The sequence below is a fragment of the Carcharhinus amblyrhynchos genome, chromosome 19 (assembly GCF_965287045.1).
Source record: "Carcharhinus amblyrhynchos chromosome 19, sCarAmb.v2.hapA, whole genome shotgun sequence".
Classification (NCBI taxonomy): Eukaryota; Metazoa; Chordata; class Chondrichthyes; order Carcharhiniformes; family Carcharhinidae; genus Carcharhinus; species Carcharhinus amblyrhynchos.
In genome coordinates, this window is record NC_137342.1 from 19,739,940 (window position 1) to 19,763,559 (window position 23,620).

General features: G+C 40.9%; 2 protein-coding genes across 2 annotated transcripts in view; one reads left to right on the forward strand and one right to left on the reverse strand.

Moving 5' to 3' along the window:
- Positions 1-74: 74 nt before the first annotated feature.
- LOC145355363 (L-threonine dehydratase catabolic TdcB-like) lies at positions 75-8,487 on the reverse strand. Its single transcript, XM_080207353.1, has 6 exons — positions 8,311-8,487; positions 6,664-6,842; positions 1,793-1,923; positions 911-1,059; positions 731-820; positions 75-462 (listed from the first exon to the last, which is right to left on the reverse strand). The coding sequence occupies exons 1-6, from the start codon at positions 8,483-8,485 to the stop codon at positions 224-226; spliced, it is 963 nt and encodes a 320-aa protein (XP_080063479.1). The 5' UTR covers positions 8,486-8,487; the 3' UTR covers positions 75-223.
- Positions 8,488-10,822: 2,335 nt separating this feature from the next.
- The window catches only part of trmu (tRNA 5-methylaminomethyl-2-thiouridylate methyltransferase), a 41,620-nt gene continuing 28,822 nt past the window's right edge, over positions 10,823-23,620 (forward strand). The window contains 1 exon segment of the mRNA XM_080207355.1: positions 10,823-11,014. Coding sequence (XP_080063481.1) covers positions 10,930-11,014 — 85 coding nt within the window. The 5' untranslated portion in view covers positions 10,823-10,929.

Genomic DNA, 23,620 nt, shown 5'->3' on the forward strand with positions numbered 1-23,620 from the left:
TTTTACACATGTAACTATTTTAATTGTTGTATTGGCCACACTATATTCTCCCTCTGTACCCAAACAAGTGCCAGAGTGTGGTGACTGAAAGATTTTCACACTAACTTTATTCCATTCTTAATGTAAGCCTACTTATAAATAAACTTTAAAATAAAGTAAAATTATGTTGGTTGCCTTATTCTCAATGTGACAACTTAATTACAAGGTATTTGTCATTTTTAATTTAATGAACAAGATGACAAAGCTCTTCAGGACTGACATTTCCTCCAGTTATTATGACCACTACAGTCTTTCCTTCAAGATTAATTTTCTCTCCTACAATAGCAGCAAAAGCAGCTGCTCCTGAGGGTTCCACAACCAAGCCAATCTTGTACAGCATGGAAACAGCAGCTTTTATTTCATCGTCTGAAACCAATAGGATTTCCTTCACATGTTGTCTGCAAATCTGGAATGAATTTGAACCTGTTGTAAAATTAAAAAAAAAATCAGACTGCTGGATAAAGTATTTGTCTTTGTTTGTTTTGGTATTAAATATTTGATTTTTTTTTTAGTGCAGCTTTGGCTTTTGATGCCATGACCTTTTTCTTCTTTCCTTGCTATAGTTCCACCCTTCACTTTTACAGTGCTTTTATGTTTTTTAAAGTACACAATCTTTGAAATGATTTCCTCATTGCAATTCCAATTTGTCTAATCCTTAAAACTACAACTGAATGTTTTCTGATTCACGTACCTGCGAACGGTGGAGCAAGTCCTGTGGCAATGCTCTTTGCATCCATTAACACTGGTTTATTTTCAATAAAGCTTCTGTACATGGTGCAAGCTGATGATAAGAGCAAAATTTTATGGAAGTGGTTATTTTAGAATTCTTTAATTGCTATAACTGGACTATGCTGAGGTACATGTTTGTCACCTTCTTTTGGTTCCACTCCATATATAGTTGTGGTTGTACAGCCAGATAATTTGATAGCAGCAGCTACCCCTGCAAGCAAACCACCACCTCCACAACAAACTGTAACCACATCAGGATTTGGAATTTCTTCAAGAATCTCCAGGCCAATGCTAACAAAATGCAAATGAGACACAATCTAGGTTTAGAACAGTGGTTTCTGTTTTAATATTTTGAAAGCAGAGTTAATATTTGCATTGGTTAGTTGTGTAATATGAAATATATGCTCAGTTTGGTGATTTCATCCTCCACTTCTGCAGATTTTGTTGGGATGAGAACTATATAGTATAGTGAGTTGAATGTTTATTATGGATAAAATTAGTAGACTTCTAGAAAAGCTCAGTAAGTATAATTTTGGCACTAGCTAATTGGTCTATTAAACATTTTCATCTAAAGTCAGGAATGTTTCTCAACACAGCTGACACAGACAAATTTATTTATTAGTGTCACAAGTATGCTTGCATTAACACATCTAACCACCACACTCCAGGCATCTGTCTGGGTACACTGAGGGAGAATTTAGCATAGCCATCGTACCTAGCCAGAACATCTTTTTGGACTGTGGGAGGAAACACAGCCTCCGCACAGTCAGTGATCCAAGCTGGGAACTGAACTTGGATCCCTGGCACTGTGAAGCAGCAGTGCTAATCACTGTGCTACCCAACAAGGGAGTTAAAGAATGATTTAATGTACATTCTTACAATTGAGAAGTATTAAATTGAGAATCAATTCTATAGAGGGAAAAGAGGCTGCCTGAATAAAATATCTTGGCCTTTCGTGTGCTGCAGCAAATTTGTATTTAAAAGAAATCTCCAATCTAGAAACAATCAATTTTGTTTTTTTTACCTTCCATGGCCTGCAATCAAATCAATGTCATCAAAAGGATGTAAAAAAATCATTTTCTGATCCTTCACAAGTTGCTCCACTGTTGGAAGTAATGACTCGGATGGCACCTGCTTGATGGCTACACCGTAACTCTAGGTTGTAATGTAAAAATGTAAAGTATTAATATTACTGATGCCATACAATAGGCACCATAAAAAATACTTGTGCCATTTAAGGCTTATGAATAATTCAATATCCTCAATTAGTGTGCAACTACAAATGTTATAGAAATGATATTACCTGCAAATTATCTTTTTACTCTTCAGAAGCTGAGCCCAACAGCTTGGTAGTGGTATGTTCTGCTTTGATAACAGTTTTGAGGTATTTAATGACACCACTGTATTGTGCATGCAAGTTCTGAATATGATGGTGTAATTCAAGTTCAAATACACACAGACAAACCCATTTGCCCAGAAGAATTTGAAACCATTTTATCAATTTGCAACTCCTAAATACAGCTTTGCAAACATTTGTATTACATTAAATTTATCAATATAACCAAGAAGGGGGGGGCTGGGGGGGGATATTTTTAAAGTGTTGAGCCAGCACGTTTAATGGAATTATTTCATCAAATTTTGTACTTTATTAAAACTGCAATGGAATAAAACTCCCAAGAGCTAGGCTGGGGTTTTGTGCTGCCATTTGCAGCAGCTGTTAATAGTGACAAAAGCAACAAATATTGTGAGGTCAAAAATGAAATTTACGCCAGTGTAATTTCCTTTGCAATTATCCTTGCCAATGATGTAATGGGAATCCTGACGTTCAAAATCGGGAAGCCTATTACAATAAATGTACATCTTGTTATCAGGCCTTTATGCCTCCTGCTGATCCCAACTCCATTACATAATCCATTTAAGTCAGTATGAGGGTATGCCAATGTGAATTACAATAGATCTTGTACAGAATGTGCACCTGACAAACAGGCGTTTAGGGGAACGATGTTAGCCTGGGCACTGCCCCCAACGAAGGCAGTGCCAAGTGGTGTTCTGTTTGAGGGGGGAGGGGTTCCAAATAACCCAAGTTGTTGATGGGGAGGGTGCAATCAGCTAGCCCTGCCAATGTTAGGTTGAGGGACCCACCGTTTCGCTTTTTTTTCATCTATCCAGTTGAATGATATGGCAAAGAAAGCTGCCATTGGGCCCAGTGGCTTCCATGTCATTTTTCTGCCCACTACACCATTCTACTGGAAAATGGGAAAATTCCATCCCTAAATTGAAAGCAAAATACTATAAATGCTCAAAATCTGAAATGCAAACAAAGTGCTGGAAATACTGAGGTCTGGCAGTATCTGAGGAGAGAGGTAGAGTTATGGTTTTCAGCTGAATATAACTTCTTTGGTTTGCCAAGTAATCTGGCAGGTTCACACTTATCAATTGGTTCCAGCTTTTAAGTCTTCTCCATTTTTTTTGGGGTGCTCACAAAATCCCTACTTAAGAAATTGATTGATTTTCTGGATTTCCCTAAATTGTTATAAAATGCCAAAGATAAAGTTGATGTTTCAGCTGTTAATCAGTGTAAACATCTTCCATTTTACACTTTGCAATTTGTTATATTTTTGTGGTGTGACTTCAAATGTGTATTCAATGAAGTCTCTTTATCAAAGTTGAAGAGACTAATCAAAAACAAAGATATAGTGATTATTACTGGATTTAACATTTATTATGAGATCAAGACTTAACATCTTCAGGAACGGGCCTGAGAACACCAAGTCCTGACAGGCCTCAGGAGTTTCGTGCTAACTCAGGCCGGGAGAGGGTGTCTCATGCAGTCTGCCATTTGAAGTCCTTCAGATTGAGGACATGGGCCCGTTGCAACTGTGCTAAAAGAAAATGGTGCAAAAATGGAAACGTGATAGGGAACAAAGTGCCACAGTCGAGAAGAGTCTCAGATGGGATACACACAGAGATCCCACTTAAGAAAAAAAAGGAGAGAGGAAGAGGCAGTGATTAGCATACTTCAAGTGCTGCAGGCTCAAGAATCGTCCTGGTAATTGAAGGAGGCAACAGAAGATTGGTGCCTCCATGCTGCAGACTGTTGAGTTGAAAATAATCCTTTGGAGCAATGGTGTTCTGCTCACTGTGGGCAAAGAGCTGAGGTTATGCTTGAGTTGGTGCTGGGATGCAACCTCGCGAATCCAGGGAATGGAATCTTGGGAGACTAGACTGAAATCCTGCCAGGTGCATGGTTGTTGATATCATCTAACTTGGAGCGACTTTTGCAGAGAGTCCCAAGGTGAGATCTATGAAGGTGAAGACTTGTGAGAAAGACAGAGTTTTGATGAGACTGTTGACATGATGTTACAGACATCTGGTGGGTTGTTGAGAAATCTGTGAAACCTTTCGGTCGTATTTGCAGTTTATTGTGTGGTATGATGTGTTCACAATTAACCTGTTTTTGCACATGTACCTCATTAACCCTGAATGGTAGAGTATAAGATGGATACTGAAATTGTTTTATCTTTGATTTTTGTTTGTTCAAAACCCATGGAATCTTGTGGTTTCATTCTCTTAGTAAGTGTCTTGATATCAAACTTTGTACACTTTAAACAAAATGTGGTCCCTAATCTAGCCACATATTTGGGGGGGTCTGTTCCAGAATCATATATTGGAGGCTCATCAGGATTTCAAATCCACACTTGTTCTGGTAGTTGCTTAGTTTAAGATTAATAAGATTTCCACAGTGGATTTTATATTACTGAACAGTGGAATGGCTATTAATCAATAATCAAGGCTCCACATCTATGTTAAAAGCATTTGTAGAGACATTAAAGCTAGAATTAAAAGCATAGGTTACAAAAGCTGACATACTTGACTTAATAGCATTTGGAATTGGAAAAATGAATTAATCCAAGTTAATTCATTTGTACGTGAAGCAGCTTGTGATAGAAAGAGAAATTAAAAAGTTCAAACTGGAAAAGAAAAGAAAAACACAAAAGTTTGAACATGAACTCTGGAGAGAGAGAAATCAGACAGTATGAACTGGGGTGAATGAGAATCCAGCGGTTTAGATGAAGAATTGAGTCCCACTCTGTGCTTAGATCAAATAGATTTGAGAGTCTTCACCCGTTGCTTAAATTCATTTAAGATTGAGTTTGGAGATGCTTCAGCTCACTTGAAAAGGTGGTTATAAAGTTAAAGTGGTCAAAGAGACCAAAAGACTCTCATGTAGTTGTTTAGTCAGGAAGGCTATAAATGTGTATTCTAGTTTTTCAGAAGAACAATCCTCCAGTATTTATGCTTCAGGGATAAACTTGTAGTCACTACCAGTTGAAATTTCAGGCTTAAAAAAAAATTTGTAGAATTTGCTAGGGGGGAAAGAAATGTTTTTTGACAATGGGTCTTGATCAACCAAGGTAACTCACTCTCTCTCTCAAAAATTTGTTTAATAATACTGAAAAAATTTAAAATAGCACCCCAACAGCAATAGGTCACATCTGGCAGACTGTAAGATACAGAAAGCAGCTGTTCTGGCAGATACATGTGATATTTCTCACAGCCAGCTGTGGATTAAAAGGTTATAAGGAAACCAACAGGGAAACAAGAGAAATAACAAAATTGATAATGGGAAAGTGTTGGCTTTAGGGAAAAGACAGATGTGGGTCGAGTTAGTGATAACTTAGAAGTCAAGTAAAGTCGTATGTTTCAATTATAATAAACATGTATACATGTCAAGTGGAAGCTAAGAGGTCAATCATTTGCAGTAAAAGGGATGCTTTTCCCCTTTCCATCATTCCTACTAGAAATGTGAATTTAGGGTTTTAGACTTCTTACTCTTAATTTGACTCCTTGGAAATAATGATCTGCTCCTTTTCCTCTCTCCAACTGTACAAGGAACCAATTTTCAACTGATCTGATGTCTCAACCTGGCAGCACAGCCACATCAATACTGTTGTGTGGATAATCAAATGCACAGATGTGTATCCTACTCAATACCATTGGCAAATATACTCCTACAGCTTCTTGCTCGTTGACACCTCAATGTTAAAATTGGGAATGACTCCAAAGTCCCTTATGCTAATGTTTCTTTCCCAGCAGCTCAAAACAATGGAATACCTGATCTTCCTCAGTCCTCCTTTTATTCTTTGGATTTTTAAAACTCAAACTTAGAGTCACCTGTCACTACCTTTGCTTTCTCTGGCTATTTAACCATGGTAACATCCTACCACATGAGTCTTTTTCTACACCATGCATCTTGCATTAAGTTCCCTGAATTGAAATGATAGATATGATTGTCTTCTGAAGCTGATGTAGCTAGAGCAACAATCTTCTCTTTATTTCCAGCAAAGCAACCTTTTTCCTTGCTTTAAGTCACAGAAAAGATGTGCAGGTTAGATGGATTGGCAATGCTAAATTTCCCCCTAGAGTCAGGGGGACTAGTTAGGGCAAATATATGGGGATAGGGCCTGGGTGGGATTGTGATCGGTGCAGATTGGATCAAATGGCCTCCTTCTGCACTGTAAAGTAAAACTTATTTATTAGTCACAAGTAGGCTTACATTCACACTAATAAAGTTACTGTGAAAATCCCCCCGCCCCCACCTCTGCCGTTGCCATACTGTGGTGCCTGTTTGGGTACACTGAGGGAAAATTTTGCTTGGCCAATCTGTGTGGGAGGAAACTGGAGCACCCAGAGGAAACCCACACAGACACAAGGAGAATGTGCAAACTCCACACAGACAGTAACCCAAGTCGGGAATCAAACCCAGGTCCTTGGCGCTGTGAGGCAGCAGTGCTAACCACTGTGCCGCCCTTCTATGATTCTATGAAAAGATGCAAATTCACTTCAAATTTATGATTTCCTGAACTTAAGTTAAATATGTATATTCATGCTTACAGCAATAAGGTTAATCTTTGATGCTGGTGCTGTGTCTGGCATTAGTACTTTTCCATGATGCCCAAAGTGTTTCGCAGCATAAGCAAAAGCTTTTCCATAATTTCCTGCTGACATTGTAATGAAAGGCCCACTTTTTCTTCTAGAAAACTGATTAGCTACTCCTCTGATCTTGAATGAACCTGCAAAACAATAGGAATATGTGTATTATTAGCACAACAAGGCCCATAAAAATCTAAGTGCCATATTAAATGTTTCAAAATTGGCTCCCATTTTCTGAGTAACTTTAAAATTACTAATAGTCTGATGGAAGTATTAAGGTCATTAAATTAACTTGCATTCATAGATTTATTTCTTAAAAACACAATCAGGAATGTTTAAAATGTAACTCCAACTAAACCACTAGGTAAGAATGTATCTGTAAATATTTGTAATATTTTATTTTACCAAATTAATGGCTGGGAATTTTATGTGGTTTAGTCAGATTTTGGCTTAATAATAGGCTAACAATTACAATAAAATATTCCGCTATTAACTCCATGAGTATCATTTTTCGGCTTCAGAAATTAGTTATTTTGTTTTTAGCAAAATAAACACCAATTTAAAAATATTGTATTCCATTGCATTTTAACACGTACGTACATATTAGGTACACGAGCCAATCCCTCAGTCCATTGAACTTGCTCTGCCATTCATAACATAATGGCTGATCTGATTGTGACCTCAACCCCAAATTACTGCTTATACTGAGAACCTTTCAACCCATGTTAATCAAGAGTTTATCTATCTGTGCCTTAAATTATTCAGACTCTGCCTCCACTGCCTTTTGAAGAAGAGTCCCAAAGACTCATCATTCTCTTAATAAAAAAGATTCTCCTCTTCCCTGTCTGAAATAAACAACTCCATTTTAAACGGTGACCCTTAGATCTAAATTCCCTGACAAGAGGAAACATCCTCTCCACATCCATCCTGTCAAGAACCCTCAGAAACATAAAGGTTTCAATCAAATCACTTCATACTCTTCTCAATTGCAGTGCATACAATCCTAATTAGTCCAACCTTTCTTCATAGGATAACCTTCCCATTTCAGGTATCAATCTAGTAAATCTCTTAACCACTTCCAATGTATTTACATATTTCCTTAAATAAGACCAATACTCTGCACAGTACTCCAGATGTAGCCTCACCAATGTCTGTACAACTGAAGCATAACCTCCCTCAATTAGCTTTTCTAATTATTTGCTGTACCTGCATACTAGCCTTTTGTGATTCATGCTCAAGGGCATCCAGATTGCTCCAAATCTCAGAGCTCTGTAATCTTCCACTATTTAGATAAGTTTATTTTTAATTCTTCCTGCCAAAATGGACAATATCACCGTTTTCCCACAATATACTCCATTTTCTAAATCTTTGCCCACTCACTTAACCTACCTATATCCATTGTAGCCTCCTTATGTCCTCTTCACGATGTACTTTCCTACCTATCTTTGTGTTGTCAGCAAATTTTGCAACCGTATTTTCGGTCACTTCATCCAAGTAATTTATAATGCAGAAACACATCTCCCTTTCTTTAAAAAATAAGAAATTCATATAATCAGCTCACTGTAGTGCAATGCATGGAATAAACACATTAGCCTTCACAGTACTGACCTGTTGTCTGCATGTTTTCCAGTTTCATGTACAGATTACAGTTGCTTTTCATCGGAATTACTCCATGAGGCACGTGAATCAGAGGAGTTTTAATAACTTGCAAAGTGCTCCTTTGTACTGTCTCCCTGGCTTCCTGCAACTTCTGTAGGTTCAGCAATGTTTGTACTTTTTCCATTTCTGTTGCTATAGTGAATGGAAAAAAATGGGTATTTTTAAAGAAGAAGTTGTATCTGCCTCTTTCCATTTTTCCATCTCCAGCAAAACTCATCCAAAAGAGTTTGATTCATTGGACAGGATTCTCCAACCTCATCCATGGCTGGGATTCTCTGGTCTCACTGCTCTGAACGGAGATTTGGCTGAGCACTAAATTCTCCATTCTCATTGGCAGTGGTGGTGGGGCGTACAACATTGGAGAATTCTGGCCACTGTCTTGAACGTTACTCAGTTTCTGACCAAGTTTTGCTACAACAGGGTCAGATAGCCATTTAAAAGTCATTCATTGTACTCGTTTAATAAAACAATAATCAAAAAATTAAACAAAAATGAAAGGAGTGATAGTTCCTTTAAGGAAACTTAACAGATTAAATCAAAATGTTACCCAGCCCCTAAGGCCTGCCCCCTATTCTATGTTTCAGTGAGGAATTAACTTTTTCTTCCCTGAAAAATTTTGGAACGTGTCAGGGTATGTTCAATGAATGGTGTGCTTCATTTTTAAACTCCGTCCACAATTTCAGTCCTTCCCTGTCTTTGCAACTTTCTTCCAACTTATGTCATCTCCTCCATTCTTCAGGTCTCTAAGTTAGCCTTTATGTGACTTTCCCACCTGCACTTCAATGAATAATACAGCGCAGAAACAGACCCTTCAGCCCACCAAGTCTGCATCAATGCACCATTTCTAGCCCTCTGTTCACCTCCCATTCATGTACCTATCAAGACATGCTTTGAACATTGCTAATGTACCTGCTCCCATGATCTCCACTGGCAGGATGTTCAGACATCCACCACCCTCTGTGAAAAACTTTCCCTGCATGTCTCCCCTAAACTTAGTCACTCTCACCTTAAACTTGTGCCCTCTGGTAGTTGGCCTTTCCACCCTGAGAAAAAGCCTCTGACTCCTAAAATCCCTATAGTGCAGAAGAAAGCCATTCGGCCCATCAAGTCTGCACCAACCACAATCCCACTCAGACCCCATTCCCGTAACCCCACATATTTACCCTACTAATCCCCCTGATACTAGGGTCAATTTAGCATGGTCATTCAAGCTAACCCGCATCTCTTTGGACTGTGGGAGGAAACCGGAGCACCCAGAGGAAACTCACGCAAACATGGAGAGAATGTGCAAACTCCACATGGACAGTGACCTGAGCCCAGATTTCAACCTGGGTCCCTAGCGCTGTGAGGCAGCAATGCTAACCACTGTGCCACCCTCTTTCAGTCCACCATTATCAACGAAACTTTTCAGTTCTCTTATGTACAGTCTGAAAGGTTTCAGGGACCAGGAAAATTTCATTGCCTTGCAGCTAGCTCAAGATGGTCATATAAAGACTGGATGACAAGTTAATCTGGTATACAACATTGAACTTGGAATTCAGAAACTGGCTGCTGAGTTTCATCAGGGACTACACTTCAAAAATGCTTCATTGTTTAGCACTTTTGAGATGCCTTGGGATTCTGTAATATAAAAGAACGCTTTTATTTTCTATACTCTCAAAAGTGTTTTTTTCAGCCTGATGGGTATCATCCTTTCCCCAGTGTTCCACATGAAAGTTTTGGGCATTGTGATCACAAGAACAATTAGCAAGTCTGGAAACAACTAACACCAAAGACGATTTAAGAAAAAAGTTAATCTTTCATTTTCGTTGTACCATATTTTATTGTGAATTATAGCATTAAAAAGAATAATTCTTAAAACAGAAAGTTGCTCACAACTTTTTCGAATTAGTGAACTTTGATTACAGTTCCACTTCCACTCTGCTGACAGCTCTTCCGTTTGTAGGTCCCTGTGTACCATTAAACATCCTCCTGACTGCATTTCCAGTGTTCTGTCAAAAACTAAAAACCGCCTCTGGAGAAGTATTTAAAAACTTCGTAGCGTGGTGTTCAGTGAGAGAGTAAAGTCGTCAGGTTAGATTTAGGTCTTCTGTGTAATTATATAAACGGTCAATTCGATGTTCTCAGTAATGTTTGCATTTGTCGAAATGGGTCATTAGAGGTTTCCTGTAAAGAACATTCCTATTTGCTACCTCCCTCCCCCAAATTACACACACACTGAAATATATCCACCATCCTTCACTGGTATTATAGCTAATACAGACAGAGTTTCGCTGGTATTGTAACTAATGTAGACACTGAAAGCTCCTCTGGTATCTTAACTAATGGAGACAGAGAGCTGGTTTTTCACTCCCTATTTAAATACCAGGAAGGAGCTGCATGAAGACCGGGGGCGGTACAAATATCTCCAGCAGCCTGGACTCTCCGGACTTTTATCAGCCGGAGACAGTTTGCCGGGGCGTTGATGTGGGAGGGGTTGTGTGGCTGAGTATGGCGGCGGCTGTGGTGCTGAGAGGTTAAAGCGGAGAGGAGGGGAACCTCCTCTCCGTCCTCCCTCTGTCCAGCGGGATGAGCCGCTCACTGCGGCATGTGGTGTGCGCCCTGTCTGGGGGTGTGGACAGCGCGGTGGCTGCGCTGCTGCTCAGGCGGAAAGGTGAGGAGCTGATTGTGGGATACTATGTTTCACTGCAATACAAAGTATCCTCCGGGTGTCTGCAGAGCTACTGTCTATCGTCTGAATAGTAAGAGGATGTACACATCCCCCTGTGCAGTAAGAAAGGCTACTTCTTGGGTATAAGTGGTATAAATGGGATGTCTAATCTGGCTGTTCATTCATTCATCGCTTGAACTGTCTGTAAATGTTTTATATAATCCCTACAGTACAGAAGGAGGCCATTCAGCCCATCAAGCCTGCATTGATAACAATCCCTATCCCTGTAACCCCCATGTATTTACCCTGCTAATCCACCTAACCTGCCCATCTTGGGACATTAAGGGACAATTTAGCACGGCCAATGCACCTAACTGGCACATCTTTGGAGTGTGGGAGGAAACTGGAGTGCCTGGAAGAAACCCACCCAGACACTGAGAACATGCAAACTCCGCACACGTACAGCCACCCAAGGCCAGAATTGTTCCTGGATCCTTGGTGCTGTAAGGCAGCAGTGCTAACCATTATGCTGCCCATTATGTATTGGGTTTCTTAAGCACTGACAAGAAGGACTTATAACGAACAGTAGTTTATTCACTAGCTTAGCAGCTACTTCATGCTTGCGTTCTGCCCCTGCTCACGGGGAGAGCTCCTGTGCTCCCAAAACCTGACTTTTTTTGTAGTTGCATCATCAGCTGACCATTTGGTCTCCATCTTCCTTATTTAGTTGGAACAAATAGTGCCATGAGATGTATTGGTGATTGGAAACTATATACTGACCATCTTGTAACATACACATCAAACAGGCTAATAATGCATAACTATTTATGTATTTAGTGTGGCACAGATTAAGCTGTTGCAGCTGGTGCATAGTGCATACATGCCCCTCCCCCACTTTTCATTGTAGAAAGATGATATTCAAAAGCCTGTTCTAGATCAGATGGTAATGCAGTGCTGGAACCTCTTGTTTGAGTTGCTCAGGTGCCCTGAGCACATGGTTATACCAGCTGGTGATGTTGTGATCTTTCTCAGTCTGGTGTCCTCAGTGTGGAGTGTTCTGTCAGTATGTTCATTAGGTACAGAGTTTGCTGCATTGGCCTCTGCAGGAGCCTGCATATCCACTGGTGTAGCGAGACTGTGCTATAGGTGGGATGACTGAAGTTCTGTGTTATTTGTTGGTGCTGGTTCCGATACCTGTAGGAGGTGGCAACGATTGTGAACAGAGTGGATACTGTCTGTGTTGCCACATAACTGTTCAGTTGTAGAGCACGGCTGTGCACCACCACCACCTGATTATAGCTGTATGTGGTGTTAGAGGGCCAAGTTTGTGTGCATCTTGATTGGGTGCATTTTGCTTTGCAATTGGTGTTGCATGAGGGCATCATTCGTGTTGGTTTCAAGTCTGGGCTGCAGCAGAGCCTTAGAACCATGGCTCTGCTGTGCCTGGAAAAGAGTCATTGTGCTGATGAGGGCAGGCCCAGTGGTGAAAGATTTCACATGCTGAGGAGTGTAGCATCGTAGTCTGTGTGATATTGTGCATATTTCTTTTAAAAGATGCTTAGCTGAGAATTCTGCCAGATTGTTTGACTGGGGGTGTATGGATGATATGCTCAAGGTCCCATATGTGCACAAAGTTTCAAAGTTCAGTGGAGATAAATTGGCGACTGTTGTCTGTCATGAGTCTCTGTGGGATGCTGAGTTGTGAAATGACTCTTAATGATGACTGTTTTATTTGTCATGTTTGACAGGTAGTCAAGTTCAAATCACCCGGAATATGAATCAAGACTTAATGTTGCTTACCATTCCGTTTGAAAATGTCAGCTACTGTGAATGACCATGGGAGGGGCAGCATGGGGGCACAGTGGTTCGCACTGCCGCCTCACAGCACCAGGGACCCAAATTTGATTCCCAGCTTGGGTTTCTGTCTGTGTGGAGTTTGCATGTTCTCTCTGTGTCTGTGTGGGTTTTCTCAGGGCGTACCGGTTTCCTCCCACAGTCTGCAACATGTACTGGTTAGGTGCATTGATCCGAACAGATGGTGGAGTATGGTGACTAGGGGAATTTCACAGTAACTTCTTGCAGTGTTAATGTAAGCCTTACTTGTGACTTATAAACAAACTTTTAAAAGTTCCAGGACCTCATGTAAGTGCAGCAGTTCTTTTGCTTGAGTTTATTGCCTGGTGCAGATCTGGAAATTTTCCTTTCCACATCTACATACATGAAAGGTCAATACGGTTTTTCCTTAGCCCTGTATATGGTTGCTTCCAACTGGGGTACACCTGGTGAAGTTGCTGGGTATGATACCTCTGAAGAGAAATAGGGATGATGAATCACTGACCATACAGAGTCAGTCTATCCTTAATGGTTAGTTCATTTCTGATGGCCAAACTCATGTGGAAGCTCCCTTGAGGACCCTCGTAATGATGTAAGCATAAGCATGCACTTCTGAACCAAATTGAATGAACCCTAATGTAATGCTGTCTCAGAGACCTAATAGTGACCCTCTATTCCGGTCATCCATATGAAACTCAAAGCTATCTACTTGCAGTGGCCACACCTTTGGTGTGTGGATGGTTTGTCTGCCATTAATCACTCGGTCCACCTGGGTGCTGGGGTCTGTTGTTGTATTTGGACTTTAGCATCTCTGACACCATTCTCATGTTTAACGGCATATCCACAAGATTTTTGTGGTGCTGATGGCCCATGAGGTAGGGCATTATTCCACAACAGAGTGAGCTAGGGCCACCGTTGTATCCAAAGCATTCTGGCTGTGTTTCCCCCATGACGTTCCAGCGATTTTTTTTTTGTTTCCAAGTCATTTATTCACCCTGACTTTTTTTATTTTTTTTTTGGCTGGTGTTGCTGAAATGAGACCAGTGGGTGAGAGTCTTGTATTGGTATTTTGGACCAGAATCATGGGTAAATCATCTTTTTCAGTAGGTGAGTTCTATCCTGCAGCGTCATTGAGATTTGGCCTCTGTGTGGGCAAGTTCATTGAGAACTTGCCAGCTAATGCCATCAGCAATACAACAATGCCCAAAAGTAGTTTCCAGTCTGGAATACATAAAACAGTTGGACAGGGTCAATTAGACTTCTTATTTATTCTTTCACGGTATGTGGTTTTGCTGACAAGCCCAGCATTTGTTGCCAATCCCTAACTGCTTTTGAGAGGGTGCTGGTGAGGCTTCTTTTTTGAACTGTTGCAATCTGTGTAGGTGCACCCGTGGTCACAATACTCCCCTCAATCCATTTCAGAAGCTCTATTATCTTGAGAGCAAGCTTCCCTCTCATTTTCTTTCCAGCCTTGTGCAGAATGAGTTTTATTATGTGCGCCAATATCAAATAAAAGATGATGGAGTGGCGGGCACAGTTCAGTGTTGTGACTGCAAGGAAAGAAAGTGCAGGTACCAATTTTGTACAAAGCCACATAGTGTCCCCTAAAAATTTGCCAATTAGCAAAAATCACAACGCTTTAATTTACATCAGCTGCTGCGATATGGCATCAATTTCAATTGAAGACAGTTGTAAAAAAAATATATTGCTGTTACTGCCGATTTCATACCTAATAATGGGCCAAAGTACATACTCACATCTTGAAAGATACTAAATTAATTTAATCTAGCAGGAGCATTCAATTTCTGATCTAAACATCCCCGTCATTTGACCTATATCCTTTGATGGCACTTGTCGTCAAATGAGATGATGATAAGTTGATTAGAGTATAGATTAAATAGGACGATCTGGACATTTAATTGTACCTACAGTAATAAATGTATTCTTAGGAGGGACAGCACGGTGGCACAGTGATTAGCACTGCTGCCTCTCAGTGCCAGGGACCTGGATTCGATTCCCGGCTTGGGTCACTGTCTGTGCAAAGCCTTTATGTTCTCCCTGTGTGGGTTTCCTCCCACAGTCCAAAAGATATGCTGCTTATGTGCATTGGTTGTGCTAAATTCTCCCTCCACGTACCTGAAAAGGCACCAGAATGTGGCAACTAGGGGACTTCCACAATAACTTCATTGCAGTGTTAATGTAAGCCTACCTGTGACTGATAAATAAACTTTATATTTATGCTGTGTGGTATTTAGATGTCTCCTGATCTATAAATATTTACTTCCTACAAAAACAGAGATTTTACTACTATATAAAGTTAATATCATGTCGGTCTGATCTGTGGTGTTTGCATATTCAATTTGATAGGAATTCTCGTGCAACATAGGCCAATAGTGTGACTTCTGCAATGCAAGGCATACACTCTGAATACCAAAGAGTTCTGCTCCCTGATGAGGGGTCAGTGACACATGTTCAAAGAGAAAGAGCCATAAATAAGCCAAAGGCTAAGAGGGGACCTTATTGAAACATATAAGATGATTAGAGGTTTAGATAGGGTGGACAGTGATAGCCCTTTTCCTCGGATGGAGAAAGCTAGCACGAGGGGGCATAGCTTTAAATTAAGGGGTGGTAGTTATAGGACAGATGTCAGAGGTAGGTTCTTTACCCAGAGGGTGGTGAGGGATTGGAATGCCCTGCCTGCTGCAGTTGTAAATGCGCCTAGTTTGGGGGCATTTAAGAGATCCGTGGATAGGTTTATGGATGGAAAGGGATTGGTTTAGGTTAGAGGGTCATTGCTTTTTAATTGGTCGGCGCAACATCGTGGGCCGAAGGGCCTGTTCTGCGCTGTAATGTTCTATGTTCTATGTTAAAGTGCAATTAATATTTCAGTAACCAGCACTAAACATACACATTTTAAAAGGTGATGGGAAAGGATGGTAAAATTGTATGCTAAATATTCAATAAATATTCTTATGCCACAGTTTTATTTAGCATTATCATATTGGCCCTTGAAAAGGTTGCTGAAATGTAGAACTGTTCTGAGATTTTGCAGAGCAATATCTAATCAAGTCTAGATGTAAAGCATGAGAAAAGTCAAGCTCCAGATGTTTACATTGTTCTCTTGTGCTTGAATATCCATTGATTGACATTTAGAACTTTAATTTTATATTGCAGGTAAAGGTTTGTGTTAAGAAATGTTAATTTTATCCACAACTTTGATACATAATGACATGGAAACCAATGGATTAACTAATGGGACATGACCCTAGATATAATGAAAAAAGAAATAGATAATTTACTAGTGTTATTACCGCAAGTGAGATTTTAAAAAAAAAACTTTCTGTGAAGGAAATATCAACTATGGTCAGTGATCATGTTTAAGATTTGTCAAAATTAATGCACATATCTGAGCTGTGGTACTTGACCTAATATTCTAATCCACTTAGTGAGCAGCAATACTATCAATACAAGAGGCTGGAATTTTACCGGCATGCTGCTCCCCTCCCCACAAAGGTATCGGAGACAGGCGAGGCTCAGAACGGCATTGTCTGTTGCCCTTGGGTGAGATCTTATGAACCTTGGGCAGACGTGCCAGTAACATTCTGTCCAATGTCTCATCAGTCGGCCAGAAGCACCCAATAAGGAAACTGACAAATTTGAAACATTGATGTCAATATCCTTCTCCCTAACTACCAAAGATGTAAGAATGCACAAAACTCTGCAGTTAGTTATTTTCAAGCAACTTTAAAAAATGTGCAGCTAAACTGTCACCTAGAACACCAATTCTGTTGAATAAAATGCATCAGGTGCCAAATATCCTTTTTCAGAAAGAAGGTACCCTTCCGAAACACACAAGTTACTGTTCAAGAAATTGGAGCAAACTTGCTAATATCATTCCACGATTAACTGGCCCACCTCTTCCCATGCTCCCTCCTCCCACAAACTCATGAGTCAATTTTAAAAGAAAACTATTAACAAAATCATCAACATTAAATCAAAAATGACTACTCAGTGGAAAAACATCTCTCCTCATTACATTTGAAAACCAGTACAGCTGAAATTATGAGGCTGGTTACAACTCCTCTAGATTTGATTGAGCTGCAAAGTACAACAGCAGAAGCCAGTAAAAGGGAAATTTTAAAATGCTTGCTGCATGCTGAACTATTATTCAAGGTGTTGATGTGCCTTTGTAGTGACAGTGCAAATGTAAGGTTAGGAGTCAAAGTTACTACAAAAGAACTTTCCTGATGTGATATTATGGCATTGCTTCAACCATAGTCCGGAACATGCTGTTGATGAAGCTTTGGAGGTCATCGGAGTTGGAAAAAACTTGAGGTGTTTTTGGGACTCATTATATTTGTTATATAGTTGATCACCAAAACCCCTCATGATCTGAATGTTCATGCCTATCAATCATGCATTGTCCTTCCAAAAAATCAACAGTGTTCAATCTAAGGTGCTCTCAATGTGGAGAGCAGTCTGTGCAGTCTAGCAAACGTACCCTGCTCTGGCGGAAACTTCGAGAAGGCCTCATAAGACTGTTGGGAGTCGGAAGTGAACAAAGACTAAAAGAACAAAGAAAATGACAGCACAGGAACAGGTCCTTCGGCCCTCCAAGCCATGTCATGTCATGAACATGTTAAATTTCAAAAACTACACTCAAAGTTGGGGGCGGGGGGAGGGGAGGTCGGTGGTGGGAATGATTCTTCTGGCCGGCTGAGCTGCTTTAGCGTAGCAGGCCGGGAGAGTCAGCCTGTTGCAGGACTCTAATTGTGAGCCTCCGAGGCAGTGTTTTTTTAAGGTAACCGTCATTGTGCCAGAAATCAGCACAAGGCTGATTACCGTATTGAAATTCCAGTAAGATTAGTGAGCCCTGGAAGGCAGTCTACGGGCTCGCTTGTGTTTCACCCCTGCTGGGAGAACTTCCCACCAGCAGGGATTACACAGAAACATCGAAGACAGGAGCAGGAGGAGTCATTTAGCCCTTCGAGCCTGCTCCGCCATTTATAACAATCATGGCTAATCATCCAACTCAGTAGCCTAATTCTGCTTTCTCCCCATAACCTTTGATCTCATTCGCTCCAAGTGCTACATTCAGCCACCTCTCGAATATGTTCAATGTTTTGGCATCAATTACTTCTTGTGGTAATGAATTCCACGGGCTCACCACTCTATGGGTGAAGAAATGTCTCCTCACCTCCGTCCTAATGGTCTACCCCTGAATTCTCGGATCTTGACCACTGGTTCTGGACTCCCCCACTGTTGGGAATATCCTCTCTGTATCTACCCTGTCCATTCCTATTAGAATTTTATAAGTCTTAACAGGGAGCAGACATGATCACCTCACTGGTGGAGTTAGAAGCCATTGAGGTCCTCCCACCCCCCACCCCAGGAGATTGGGGGCAGGGGATGCCCCTTGGGTGGTGCCAGCTTGGCACTCTGGCACTGCCCACTGGACAGTGCAGGGGGTGGGGCTTACTGGGGAGCTAATCGGTGGTGGTAGTGGGGACCCACTGCACACTGCATAAGATTGGAGAGAGAGAGAGAGGGAGGGAAGGCGGAGGCAATTAGGGCTGCACATGGAGGGCTGGGGGGAATATTGGCCTGGTTTGGGGTGGGGGGAGGAATTGGGTAGATTGGTGATTTGGAGAGGCAGGGGTGGGGGGAGGGATGGTTAGGTAGGCCGGTGATCATGAAGTGTGCGGCTTGGGAAGTCGGTGATTGGGAGAAGGAGGTCAGTGTTCATGAAGCCAGCGATTGTGGGGGCAGGTGGCAGTGCGGCATGCGTTGATCTCCCCAATGACAGATCATTGCATGTGCAGTGGCCCACTCAATGCACTGATTCTGGCTTCTTGAGCGGGAATAGGTCCCAGGTCCCACCTCCCACTTACCAACATGAATCCCCCGAGGCATTCTGTGGGGCACAGAATGCAGGAGCTTCGTGAAACTAAGTATACCCCAAAAATGGGTGGGAGAATCTCCTGTTTTCCCACCTGTTGGGCACTTGAGGTTTTTTTTGAGAATCCCAGCCCACTTCTGTAAATTTTATCAGAAACCTTTCTTTAATGCTGAATGTGCTGAGAGAACTTGCCCATAATGTTACAATAATGACAACTGACCATTCCAAGAGCAGACAGCCTAATGTAAATATAAATCAAGAGAATCAAAAGTCTAACAACAGGTCCAGGAGTTCACTCTGAACAAGGCTAGAAGGCTGAACAATTCATAATGCTCAAAAGCAACAAACTAAACAGCACTGGAAAAAGCCCTGGGATCAACAGGTCTCAATTCATTCTAGCAGCTATTTACAATGTGAGGACAAAACTATTCCCAACCGCATCAAACAAAGCTGATCAAAATACAACAAAGAAAGAAGTTAATTAACAGTTTGTGAATCCTGAAAAATGGCAGGAGAGTTCAGAGAATCCCTTCTTTAAAGAAAAGAAATTCAGAGCGTTGGCTGATCAACTGAGAATCAATCAACAGGAAGCACACTTGGGATTTGTGGAATTCAAGGCTTCTAGAAGAAAATACGTTCCTGGAAAACTTAAGAAAGCTTGTCCTTGCAGTAGACACTCTTGCTGCAAGCAAGACTGATTGTGAAAGGAGTTTCAGTGTGCTGAACAATATCATTACAGTGAAACGGGCCACACTTATCACTCATCATGTGGCAGACTTGCCATTCATTCATACTCCACCTAATCCAGTGCTTTATGTGAAATTGTGACTTGGAAAGGGCTGATTTGCAGCACGTTCCTCTTGAGGCATGGCACAAAGAGAACAGGGAAAGCAGCGAGATCAGCTGTATGGGCCAGCGTGGGTGTTTCTATAAGGGTAGTTCAGGCTATGACTCCAATATTGAAGTTTTATTTAAGAGGGATCCATGAGATCATATGTCTAGGAGTGGAGATGGGAAGTGCAGTTCCCATACAACAGTACCTGTAAGAAGTATAAGTTACTTGTAGTTGATTAAGTGTGCTCTCAACCTGTGTCTCCTTCAATGGTTTGTGCACGTTTACACCCAGACCTCTCTACTCGTGCATCGTCTTTAGAATTGTACCCTTTGTTTTTCATTGTTTCCCCATCTTCTTCCGACTAAATTGAATCGTTTCATGCTTCTCTGCTTTAAATTTTATCTGCCACTTGTTTGTGCATTCCACTAACCTGTCTACGTCCTTTCGAAGTTCTACACTATCCTCCTCACATTTCCCAATATTTTTCAGTTTCACGTCATCTGCAATTTTGAGTTTGTTGAGCTAAGACTTGCCCTAAAGAATGACCCATTTAATAACTTCAGTAGGTATAATTAAAATATTTCATTGCATACAGATTCACAGATTTTCTTTATTTGACTTGAATTATCTGGTAGCAAGTGTTAAGAAAACTAAAGTTATTGATAAGGCATAAGTTAAGTTCTGATTCAGAATTATAATTTAACATGTATATAAATGTGAAATGCATTGTCAAATTGAAAGGGTGAGAGAGAGAAACAGTCAATAAGTGCCAGTTTGCAATGACAATTTAGATTCATGAAGAAAGGCCTTAGATATTTAGCTGAGAAATATAACATGTTTGGAACCCCAACAAAAGCACCTTGTGTAGTTGTAAGCGTATATTTGTCCTATTACATGTAATGTATCTGTAATGCACCTACATCACCTCATATAAACCACCTTGACTATAGTAAATCATGGGATCATTCCACTAGCCTAAGTAAATGTTGCTCAGTTTTAAAGTTACTTAAATGATTTTTTTTAATTAAAGTAATAATTTGGAAACAATATGAAGTCAGAGTTCAAATAGATAAAATAGACTGAAGACGTGGAGCAGGAGTAATTGTTACTATTTGAAATATTAATATTTCCCTGAAAATAGATAATATACTGAACCGACTTGTCAGCAAAAGTAGAGAGAGAAACAGTTAACATTGATGTTATACCAAAACACTGTTTCTCCACCTGACCTGCTGCTGAATGTTGTAAACAGAATAAGAAGTCTCACGACACCAGATTAGAGTCCAACAGGTTTATTTGGTACAAACCTGTTGGACTTTACCTGGTGTTGAGACTTCTTACTGTGTTTGCCCCAGTCCAATGCCTGCATCGCCACATCACTGCTGAATGTTCTCTTTTTTTTTGTTTCTATTTCAGACTTTCAGCATCTGTAGGATTTTGCTTTTTTTTAAACTAGTATTTTCTAGTGTGGTTTGGTCTCCAGTTTTGTTTGCTAACACTCCAGTGAAGTGCGTTAGAGTGTTTTACTGTGGTTGCTATTTGTCTCGCACTGCTCATTCCTGTCCAGCAATTTGTAATGACCAGTTGAACACTCTCTTTATTTGTGTTCCATGTTGAGTAATTTAATCAAACGTCATTAATTCCGCACAAACTGACCTCTTCTTGTAATTTTTTTAATGAACCGTGGCTGTCTGATTAATTTTGGAAGCGCAAGAAGAAAATAATAAATGAGGTTCTTTCCCACTAGGGCACCACCAGAGGGGGCTCTAAAATAATCTGATAGCATTTAAAAACCCAAGCATGAATTTGAAGCTGTGAAATTTTGAACAACCAAATTTTTCGATGGCACCGCCAGGTCAGGTCAGTTAGTAGTTTCACATTAAAGACCCCAGTTTGACCCAGGATTGGTGGTGTTAGTTAATCTCGGGCTCGTGAAGTTCGGAAGGTTGCCATTCCGATTCCAGTTTTCTGTTAATGAAGTGTATGTATTTGGATACGTACGTAGGTAGGCACGGTGGCACAATGGTTAGCACTGCTGCCTCACAACAGCAGGAACCTGGGTTCAATTCTGGCCTTGGGCAACTGTCTGCGTGGAGTTTGCACATTCTCCCCATGTCTGTGTGGGTTTTCTCCGGGTGCTCCGGTTTCTTCCCACACTCCAAAGATGTGCGGGTTAGGTGGATTGGCCATGCTAAATTGACCGTACAGTCAGGGAGATTAGCAGGGTAATATGTGTGTGTGACTGGAATAGGGCCTGGGTGGGATTTGTGGTCAGTGCAGACTTGATGGGCCGAATGGCCTCTTTCTACACTATAGGGATTCTATGAACACTGGGTAAAGAGGGGATCAAACTTAGCATTGGGCAGCAAGGTAGCACAGTGGTTAGCACTGCTGCCTCAAAGTGCCAGGGACCTGGGGTTCGACTCCAGCCTTGGGTGACTGTGTGTAGAATTTGCATGTTCTCTCTGTATCTGCATGGCTTTCTTCCAGGTGCTCCAGTTTCCTCCCACACTCCAAAGAAGTGCAGGTTAGGTTGATTGGCCATGCTAAATTACCCCTTTGTATCAGGAGAATTTGCAGAGTTATGGGGATAGAGTGTGGGTGGGATTGCTGGCTCAATGGACTAAATAGCTGCCTCCTGCACTGTAGGGATTCTGTGATTGTATGATTGGTGCCTTATGCCATTGAATAATCTGTCCACACTCACTATCTTGCTGACATATGAAGTATGGCAACTTGACAAAGATGCCAGTCAGCAACAGGTCAGTGAAATACTATAGTTGAAGCAAGGGGAAAATGGATTTAAGAAAAACATGAAATTTGGAGCAACCAATTTATTTTCTTTGCTATATTTACAGTTTTCAAGGCGGAAATGGGATGTCAGTGTTGCAGTGCAGTGTTGCCAGGTCTTAGCACAAAAGCAAAACATTGCCAATTCTGGAAATCTAAAGTAACAGCAGGGAACAGCAGGTCTGGCAGCATCTATGGGGAGAAAAACAAAGTTAACTTTTCAGGTCTGTAAAGAAAGCCCACAGACCTGAAACTTTAACTGTTTCGCCACAGATGCTAGCACACCTGATGTGTGTGTTTCCAGCATTTTCAGTTGCCGGATTTGAGTTTGTTGTGACCACACAAATACCACTGAGATGCACTGACATGTAATCTGTAGTGAAATAACATCGTGTGCACTTCTGGAAATTCTGGAAAAATGTAATTCAAACAAACCTTCAGTCACTAACCAAAGATTGTGCATAATTACACATGCACTTGGGCCTTTTGACTGTTTTATGCTCCATGGGGCCACCGCTCCTCTTATAATCATAGAATCCTTACAGTCAAAATAGACCATTAAGCCCTTCAGGTCTGCATGACTCTCCGATGGAGCATCTTGCCCAAGCCCCATCCCCATACTTCCCAAGCATATATCCTGCTAATCCCCTAACCTAATCATTACTAAGGGGCAATTAAGAATGGCCAATCAACCTAATGTACAAGTCTTTGGAGGAAACCGGAGCACCCGGAGGAAACCCACCTAGACACGGGGAGAATGCACAAACATCACATGGATAGTCACTCAAGGCCAGAATTGAACCCAGGTCCCTGGTGCTGTGAGGCAGCAGCACTAACTGTGTGCCATCCTTTCTTTCTTTATCTAATCCTATAAGCCTCTATTCCTTTCTCCCTCCTATTCTTACCTTCCCTCTAAAAACAAATCTATACCACTCACCTCAACTGTTCCATGGTAGTGAATTCTACATTCTCTCACCATTCACTTTGATAAATAAGTTTTTTTCTGAGCTCACTATTTGATTTATTGGTGACTATCTTGTATTGACAGTGTCTCATCTTGCTGCTCCCCCACAAATGGAAATACTCTGCATATCTTCTGTATTCAACCTTTTGTATTCTTAAAGATCTATGTTGGGTCATCCCATAGCCCTTTCATTAAAGGAAACAAGACTCAGTCTGTTCATCATTTACTGACTGGTATAACTTTGCAATTCTAGTTTCATACTTGAGTGTTTTTTTGCAGACTCTCCAG